At 41.6% G+C, this 9,366-nt stretch overlaps 1 protein-coding gene across 7 annotated transcripts in view; it reads right to left on the bottom strand.

Moving 5' to 3' along the window:
- Nucleotides 1-848: 848 nt before the first annotated feature.
- Nucleotides 849-9,366, bottom strand: part of LOC115144769 (GRAM domain-containing protein 4-like) — a 49,211-nt gene continuing 40,693 nt past the window's right edge. For 5 of the 7 annotated variants that reach the window (XM_029685820.2, XM_029685823.2, XM_029685819.2 and 2 more), the window contains 6 exons: nucleotides 7,491-7,508; nucleotides 5,926-6,073; nucleotides 5,607-5,700; nucleotides 5,378-5,468; nucleotides 5,191-5,259; nucleotides 849-5,011 (listed from right to left, as the gene is read on the bottom strand). In XM_029685820.2, coding sequence (XP_029541680.1) covers nucleotides 4,904-5,011; nucleotides 5,191-5,259; nucleotides 5,378-5,468; nucleotides 5,607-5,700; nucleotides 5,926-6,073; nucleotides 7,491-7,508 — 528 coding nt within the window. In that variant the 3' untranslated portion in view covers nucleotides 849-4,903. The remainder of the gene's footprint in view (nucleotides 5,012-5,190; nucleotides 5,260-5,377; nucleotides 5,469-5,606; nucleotides 5,701-5,925; nucleotides 6,074-7,490; nucleotides 7,509-9,366) is intronic. The other 2 variants (XM_029685822.2, XM_029685824.2) reach the window with 1 other exon arrangement.

The following is a 9,366-nucleotide window of genomic DNA, read 5'->3' as shown; positions in this document are numbered from 1 at the left end:
TCCTTTCTTTTTATTGGCCAGTCTGAGATACAGACACACACACATATATACAGTGGGGCAAAAAAGTATTTAGTCAACCACCAATTGTGCAAGTTCTCCCACTTAAAAAGATGAGAGAGGCGACCAAATACTTATTTTCCACCATAATTTGCAAATAAATTCATTAAAAAGCCTAGTGTGATTTTCTGGATTTCTTTTCTTCTCATTTTGCCTGTCATAGTTGAAGTGTACCTATGATGAAAATTACAGGCCTCTCTCATATTTAAAAGTGGGAGTACATGCACAATTGGTGGCAGACTAAATACTTTTTTGCCCCACTGTATATATATACACACACACACACACACACACACAGTATATACACATGCACATATATACACACATACACACACAGTACCAGTCAAAAGTTGACAGACCTACTCATTCAAGGATATTTTTCCCCCTGTACTATTTTCTGTGACTTTCAACTGCATTTGCATTGATGTCAGAGTTTTTAGAGGGACAATAGAGCCCTGAGTACCAGGCCGTTAGGACCTTATGGTAGTTAGCAAGTTAGGCAGGCCTACTACAAAAAGGCATGCACTGAGTGCATAAAAGATGACCATTGAGTCATGGTGACGTGGAATTTTAATGCAGTCATGACTCATGATTGCAGGTAATATAGTCACCGCAACAGACCTAGTCTTGACCCAGTGCTTCCCAAACTTTGCAAGTGCAGTACGATATGCCCCCCGAGATCAAGGGAGCATCCCGATCACAGGGCTAAAGAAATTAATAAGCAACACATAGTCAACTTTGAACTGTGAAACAAAGTTACTGAGAAATTAAAGAAAATGCCCAAAAATCAATACTTTAAATTGGTTTACTTAAATAATGTACATAACATTTTACAATAAACATTATATTCTTTTAAAAAAATGAGGGATTTATATATTACATTATTTCATATATAAAATCATTTGTCAGTGGACACCGCAGATTACAAAGTATTCACAACTAAGCAGTAATGTTTCCTAAAACAGTTCAACGGATTAGGAAGTATTATGAAAAATGTGCTAACAAGAATTTACAGTTAAAAGAAAGACTTGGTTAACATGATTAGCACTGCAGTGTGCAAGCCTTTGAGTGGTTTAAACAATCTCTGCACCTCTGATACAGAACTATAGAGACAATGTCCATCCTTCTCTGAAAATGTATACAGGTTCACAATCCTCCTGACCACTGTAAAGGACATGGTAGGTAAGCACTGCAATGTGGCAGAAACTGAACCTAACCTACCAGAGGACTTGGTGAAGACATTGCCATCACACTGAGAGTTAACAATTGATGAAGAGGAGTCAATGAGGGCTGTTTTTTAACAACACCTTGTTGATGGTTTGGGAACACAGTAATGATGACTTTCCATCTTCCAGTTGACAGCCATGCCATAAACTGACATTGTTCAGACAGAGAGTGGTGATTCACACAGATTTGTTAGCAACATGACTCCACGAAATGACACCTTTCAATTCACTCTCCTCTTGCAAAGAGTGTTGCATAAGTCTTTGATTGGCCTAATTAGCATAAATACCTGCGTGTTACTGCCAAAGATAGATACTGGATGATATCAGAGAGGAAGAGGAGAAGCAAAATCTGTTCTCTTCAGCAGCAGGTGGCATTTTTTCATTTTTAGAAGTAAAAGCACAAGACAGTTGTGACAGGAAAATATAAAAATGGAATACTTTACTAAACATCTGCATATGCGCAAAAAGAAAAGGTGAGTTTAAACATGTGACCACTTTGGGTTATCAGCACACAAACGTTCTCCATCACAAGATTTACCCACCCAGTCTTCATACCCTCAGTCTCACAAGGAATCAAACTGGCCAAAAACAGTGGAGTTTAGAACTGAACCTCTGTAAACAGTACAGTTACAGGGCAAAACAAAATGACAAGCAGTAAAATAAACATTTTGGCCAACAACAAAAAATACAATCTGTACATTCTGTGCTTCTTAGGCCCAGTACAGTCAACTTTCAGTTTTTTAAAGATTTTGTTTCATATCAAATAACACTGTTAAAGCCATAACAAATGTGATTAGTATTATTTCCTGATAGTTGCTGGTTGAAAATACAATCTACACAGGACCCTCTAATCAGCAGGTTTGCATGGGCGAGAGTGTCAGCTTTCCATGGTGACATCACCATGAGGCAAAATGATTAATAGATAAATTACAAATAGTTCCAAACCTTTCTGACAATAGCAGCTAGTTTTCAGTTTTCCCCAGCCCACTCCCAGACAGTGTAGCAATGTTCTTGCTTGAAAAATGTATCTTAGCTAAGAAGCTATTTTGGTTTACTTCTTACCATTTTAAATTGAAAACAAACCACTCAGACCACTCTCAGGCAGTCCTAGAAAAATGCTTGCTAGAGAAAGTTTGTTGCTAAAGCAAGTTTTACCTATTTCTATTGGAAATCGATTAGAGTAAGAAACTTAATTATTACCCTGATATTGATATAAAAATGGCTGCATTGGGCCTTTAAGTATATATCTAACTTCCTGGAGAGGCTTGGAGAGTGAAAGACCTAAGTTACTAGATAGACCAAAGATGTCAAACCATTTTTTGGATGCGGGGGACGACAAATTCAATATACTTTTAAATGACTAAAACCAAATTGAAACTGTGTAGGAATGATAATGGACCTACATACAGTTTCTTGACTGTATCCAACTCGCTAATAATCACTGAAATGAAAGCCAGACCGTCAGGGAGCATCGGAATTTCCCAAAACGATGGATAGAGGTTTATTTTTTGCAGATTTTGAGAGCGAGGATTTTTATTTATTTATTCTGTGCTGCCCTCCAGACCTCGTTGAAGACCGAATGCTGACCCCCGGGGCAAAATGAGTTTGACACACCCTGGCGTACTGCACAATTTAAACGCTTGCCACCCAATCCCCCCCTTCCCCAAAACATGTGTCAACATTGGACTAAAAATTGTGCCTTCCTGCATTATACTTATGCTCAAATGTTTAATCTATTCTACTGAGACATTTACTTCATGTTTGTATTCATATATTAAATGATTTATTGTTGTTGCATTGTCGAGAAGGAACCTGCAAGTCAGCATTTTGTTGGACGGTGTACACCATGTATCCCCCCTTATGAAACTTGTAGACTAAAGGCATCAAACAGAACATGTCCAGTTAGAGAGTCACTAGTATGTGTTCAGCTAGAACATAGTTAAGCGTTTACTTCAAACCTCTTCTACCATTTGGTGTCAAAACCCAAAAGGAAGTGTTATTACCAACATTTCGGATCGTGATTCAAACTAGCACAAATTACCGATATTACACTGCACTTATTAAGTTGTCGAAATTTAAAAAAAATACATTTTAAGAACGTGTAGTTTCGTGATCCAATGGCAATTTCCGTGAAGTTACACCTCAGAATTAATGGAAAGCAAAAAGTACAGTGCCTCATTGGTTTGAATCCTGGCCTACATCTGTGAGAAGATTAGAGAAGGCTTCATTGAGTGGTTGAACAAGGCAGTGTAGAAAAGGCTTCTGCTTTTTGGAAATAGCTTGTTTTGGTATTGCTTTACATGTAATCTGGCCAATAAAGTTCTCGCAACACATTCCAAAAAACACTCCATAAAACCTACATAGTTTTACTAAGCCAATTAGGTATATGTAGAATGTCACATATTATAAATCACATACTGATGTACATAATAAACACACTCTAAGGCTTCAGAAATACTATGTCATGTGTATGTGGTGCGTATGAATGCATCATGACTCCTTAACATGTACATGTAAATACATACCTTTCCTTTAACAAGACACAAATATGTGTGAGAAGGTTATTCCCTACAATATCTCCAGCATTCCCCCAGCTTTTAGCTGCCCATCTTTACATTATTCCTGTTCCATCCCTCAAAATAAAGGCTCTTGTTGAAATTCTACTAAAATATCATCAACTGGGGCACATGAAGGCTTGAGGTTTTCATAAACGTGAGCACTATTTGTTTAACATAACAAGGCGTGGTTTCTGGTGCACTTGTTAACTGACACTTACAAAATGTGTAGCCTAAGACCTGTGCAAGGCCACCAGTGATATCTATATCAATCAAAATCAATCCTATTGAAGGCAGAAGCGGAGGGCATTCAGTGGAGCAATGGGCACCAATGTGCATGCGATACACACTATGGGAGTGACAGACAATCCTGTCAGACAGACAAGGAGATCCAGCCTCCTCCTGAAATAGCACAATAGACGACTAATGTATAACCACCACACACACACACACACACACACACACACACACACACACGGCTGCTAAGGGGAGAACGGCTCATAATAATGGCCGGAACGGAGCAAATGGAATGGCATCAAATACCTGGAAACCATGTGTTTGATACCATTCCACTGATTCTGCTCCAGTCATTACCACAAGCCCTTCCTCCCCAATTAAGGTGCCACCAACCTCCTGTGACACACTGAAAATCTCAGTACAGAGAAACAGCTAAACAAGAACCAAGTGTGGCTCTATCCCTTGACACAACAGCCTCGACCCAACCAATAGGAGGCAGGAGGCAGCAATGGTGGGCGGGTCCAGGAGTCGTAGTTCCTTAGTTAGACCCAATGAGGAGCTTGAGTCATCAGCGAGAGGATAGAAAGACCTTGGGCTCTATAGTGATGGACGAGGCCTCAGATCAAGTGGATACCATATTCACATGCTAATCTATGTGCCAAGGTTCCCTGGCTTGGTGGAGGAATCCACCACTTTGGCATGGATACTAGCTTAACATATTTTCACATGTAATAAATGGCCAATAGCAGTGGTGGCTCTCGGTGTACTACATAGCTATGTCTCTGTGTCAGTAAGGAAGTCCCTGGTGAAGGCAGCCATCTTGGTTCGTTAGGTCTCAGGGTTGATGGCTGTAGTCATGGTCGCCGTCTTCATGTACTGTGTGAAGATGGCATCAAAGGCCTCGTCCCTGTGGATCATGGCACCAAACACCAACGGCTGAGAGAGAGAGAAATAAAGACAGAGGTAGACAAGTAGACAGATGTAGAGTGACAAGCCGAGAGGAAAGGAGGGTGGAAGATCACAGATCAACTTATTAATAGTATATTGACCAACAGTACCAGACCTAAATAGAGAGAAAACATGGTCTAAAATAGACTGTCCATAAGTGTCCCTACCTTCTGGGTGGACGGTGTTGCTATGGAGATTCCCATTCCAGACCCAGGCAGTACAGACAACACTTTGTACTGTGGGACAAAAAATCCACAGATAAACAACATTTACATTCTACTGCAGCAGTACATTTTTAGAAACCAAAGAATTGAGACATTGGACAGAAGGTGGAGCAAAGATGAAGACACCCACCTTCTGAATATCAGTGATGTCAATCAGTTTGATGACTTTATTCTTTTTAGAGGAGTTTGACCTGGAGCTTGAGCTTTCAAAGCAAAGGTAACTGGTGATGGATAGAAAACACATAATAAGCATGAAGAAGTAGGCCAATATAATACACCTGAATACACAAACTAATACAACATGATGCCAAGTGGGATTTCTACATGTGACAGCTAGGTATTGGCAGTAGATGGCTTACTTTTCAGTGACAAAGAGCACCCCATTACGGATGTAGTCAGTGGGACTCTTCCTGTCCCTGTTGATCAAGCAGCATCGCCAGCCATTCTCACACACTGCAAACAAAACCAATCAAGACACACGCAAAAGTCTGCCACACTGCCAACACACAGTCAATATTGATGGTTTCACAGCTTGCACTGCCCCAACATAACACAATAAATAAACACTAAATAAAGTTCATCATCGACTATGGAAACAGAGTCAACATGTAACAGGGGAGGAAGCCAGGCACAATGTAGCTGTCGCTGCTGAGGTTTATTCTGCGGCGCTCTACCAACCTGCTAGAGGGCGCTCTTCCTCGGATAGATTGAAGACCTCGTGGAAAGAACCCTTCTTAGTATTGTAGACCCTGCCAGTCTGTTCCTCTAGACTGGTACCGCATGCTAGGCCTGTCCCTAGACTCCCACGCGCTACCGCCGGCTGAATCTAAGAGAAACAGAGTGGGGAAAAGGACGGAGGGAGAGAGGAAAGGACAGAAGGAGAGAGGAAAGGACAGAAGGAGAGAGGAAAGGACAGAAGGAGAGAGGAAAGGACAGAAGGAGAGAGGAAAGGACAGAGGGAGAGAGGACAGAGGGAGAGAGGAAAGGACGGAGGGAGAGAGGAAAGGACGGAGGGAGAGAGGAAAGGACGGAGGGAGAGAGGAAAGGACGGAGGGAGAGAGGAAAGGACGGAGGGAGAGAGGAAAGGACGGAGGGAGAGAGGGATGGACGGAGGAAGAGAGGGATGGACAGAGGAAGAGAGGGATGGACGGAGGAAGAGAGGGATGGACGGAGGAAGAGAGGGATGGACGGAGGAAGAGAGGGATGGACGGAGGAAGAGAGAGCAGCATGTTAGACCAGGAACCAGAGAATTAGCTAAACCCAAGCACCGCATGTGTATTATAGCAGACTCTCTCAAACCAGCAGCTTGGCTTTGACTTTAGCATCAATCAAAGCTTACTCAGGTGAGCAGTTGTTTGGGAAGCAGTGTATATTGGCTGGGGTGCTTGTAGAGCGCGTTGGGTGCCTTGCTTATGGGGATGTGAATGATAGGGTTGTGGTGTGTCTCATGCAAGGCATGAACTCATACAGGACCATAATCTTTCACAGTAAAGAATGAAACGCGTCAAAAAAGACTAGAAGATAGTGAGACGGGCTTATCATTTTTAGTACATTTCTCCAGAACACACACACTGGAAACCATAGATAACTATTGATAAGTGATATAAAACAACCTTTAATAATTGTATGTGATTTTATGAGAGAGTAGATATGATATTATGATAGATATTGCACTAGGAACTAAACTTTTGGCACAAACTACAAATACTATTAATGAACCACTATCTTTCCAAAACACATAAGCAGTTTCTACCAGTTACTTCCTCACCACACACAAACACACACACTTTGAATAGAACGGATCAAACAGTACCAGTCAAAAGTAACTTAGGGCTGACCAAAACCTCATGAAGCTGATTGAGAGAATGTCTTCACTATTATTCTACAATGTAGAAAATAGTCAAATAAAGATAAACTCTTGAATGAGTAGGTGTGTCCAAACTTTGACTGGTACTGTACATTCAAAACACCATTATGGTAAACTCTTATGAGTTCAACTTTGGTTAAACACGCCAAATATCACTTTCAACAGCACTGTGGTAGATGCATATGTTTAAAATTACGGGGCACATTTTGATCCTTCACACTCACAGTTATCACACAGTTATCATGGCTCTACTACTGAATTCTAAATGGACAAGGGGACCATTTGGAATGCAGCTCATCGCTAATGACACACACACAGGTGATGGTGGCGTACACACAGGCACACAAGAACCAAAGTGCACACTAGGTATCCCTACCTTTTCATACCCAGAGAGCTGAGAGGGAGAAACAGAAAACTCAGTAGATCAGACATTGACATGAGGGATCCCACAGTCCCAGCTGCTGTGAACACCCACGTGAATAGGGAGGAACCGCGACAATGACACACATCAATATGAAGTGGTTGGTTGCACCTTAATTGGGGAGGACGGGCTCGTGTCATGACTGGAGAGGAATAGGTGGAACGGTATCAAATACATGGTTTGATGCCCCTCCATTTACGCCGTTCCAGCCATTATTATGCACCGTCCTCCCCTCAGCAGCCTCCACTGGTGTACACCTATGCACATAAACACTGAGTGGACAAAACATTAAGAACACCGGCTCTTTCCATGACAGACTGACCAGGTGAATCCAGGAGAAAGATATGATCCCTTTGATGTCACTTGTTAAATCCACTTCAATCAGTGTAGATGAAGGAGAGACAGATTAAAGGATTTTTGAACCAACTGAGACATGTATTGTGTATGTGTGCCATACAGAGGGTGAATGGTCAAGAGAAAAGTTGCCTTTGAAATGGGGTATGCTATTAGGTGCCAGGCGCACCGGTTTGTCAAGAACAACAACGCTGCTGGGTTTTTCACGCTCAACAGTGTGTGTATCAAGAATGCTCCACCACCCAAAGGACATTCAGCCAACTTGACACAACTGTGGGAAGCATTGGAGTCAACATGGGCCAGCATCCCTGTGGAGCGCTTTCCACACCTTGTAGAGCCCAATGAATTGAGGCTGTTCTGAGGGCAAAAGGGGGTGCAACTCAATATTAGGAAAGTGTTCCTGATGTTTTGTACACAATGCTGAAAGATACAGTTGAAGTCGGGAGTTTATATACACCTTAGCCAACGACATTTAAACTCAGTTTTTCACAATTCCTGACATTTAATCCTAGTAAAACATACCCTGTCTTAGGTCAGTAAGGATCAACACTTTATTTTAAGAATGTGAAATAAGAATGTCAGAATAATAGTAGAGAGAATGATTTATTTCAGCTTTTATTACTTTCATCACATTCCCAGTGGGTCAGAAGTTTACATACACTCAATTAGTATCTGGTAGCATTGCCTTTAAATTGTTTAACTTGGGTCAAACGTGTTGGGTAGCCTTCCACCAGCTACCCACAATAAGTTGGGTGAATTTTGGCCCATTCCTCCTAACAGAGCTGGTGTAACTGAGTCAGGTTTGTAGGCCTCCTAGCTCACACACGCTTTTTCTATTCTGCCCACAAATTTCTACAGGATTGAGGTCAGGGCTTTATGATGGCCACTCCAATACCTGGATTTTGTTGTCATTAAGCCATAACTTTGGAAATATGCTTGTGGTCATTGTCCATTTGGAAGACACATTTGCGAACAAGCTTTTAACTTCCTGACTGATGTCTTGAGATGTTGCTTCAAAATATCAACATCTCAAGAAAAGCACCCCCACAACATGATGCTGCCAACCCGTGCTTCATGGTTGGGATGGTGATCTTCGGCTTACAAGCCACCCCTTTTTCCTCCAAACATAACGATGGTCATTATGGCAAAACAGTTCTATTTTTGTTTCCTCAAACCAGAGAACATTTCTCCAAAAAGTATGATCTTTGTCCTCATGTGCAGTTGCAAACCATAGTCTTGCTTTTTTTATGGTGGTTTTGGAGCAGTGGCTTCTTCCTTGCTGGTCGGCCTTTCAGATTATGTCGATATAGGACTTGTTTTACTGTGGATATAGATACTTTTGTACAGGTTTCCTCCAGCATCTTCACAAGGTCTTTTGCTGTTGTCCTGGGATTGATTTGCACTTTTCGCACCAAAGTACATTCATCTCTAGGAGACAGAAAGCGTCTCCTTCCTGAGAAGTATGATGGCTGCGTGG

Source organism: Oncorhynchus nerka, linkage group LG17 (genome assembly GCF_034236695.1).
Source record: "Oncorhynchus nerka isolate Pitt River linkage group LG17, Oner_Uvic_2.0, whole genome shotgun sequence".
In the NCBI taxonomy this organism is placed as follows: domain Eukaryota; kingdom Metazoa; phylum Chordata; class Actinopteri; order Salmoniformes; family Salmonidae; genus Oncorhynchus; species Oncorhynchus nerka.
This window is presented reverse-complemented; position numbering and strand designations above follow the sequence as displayed.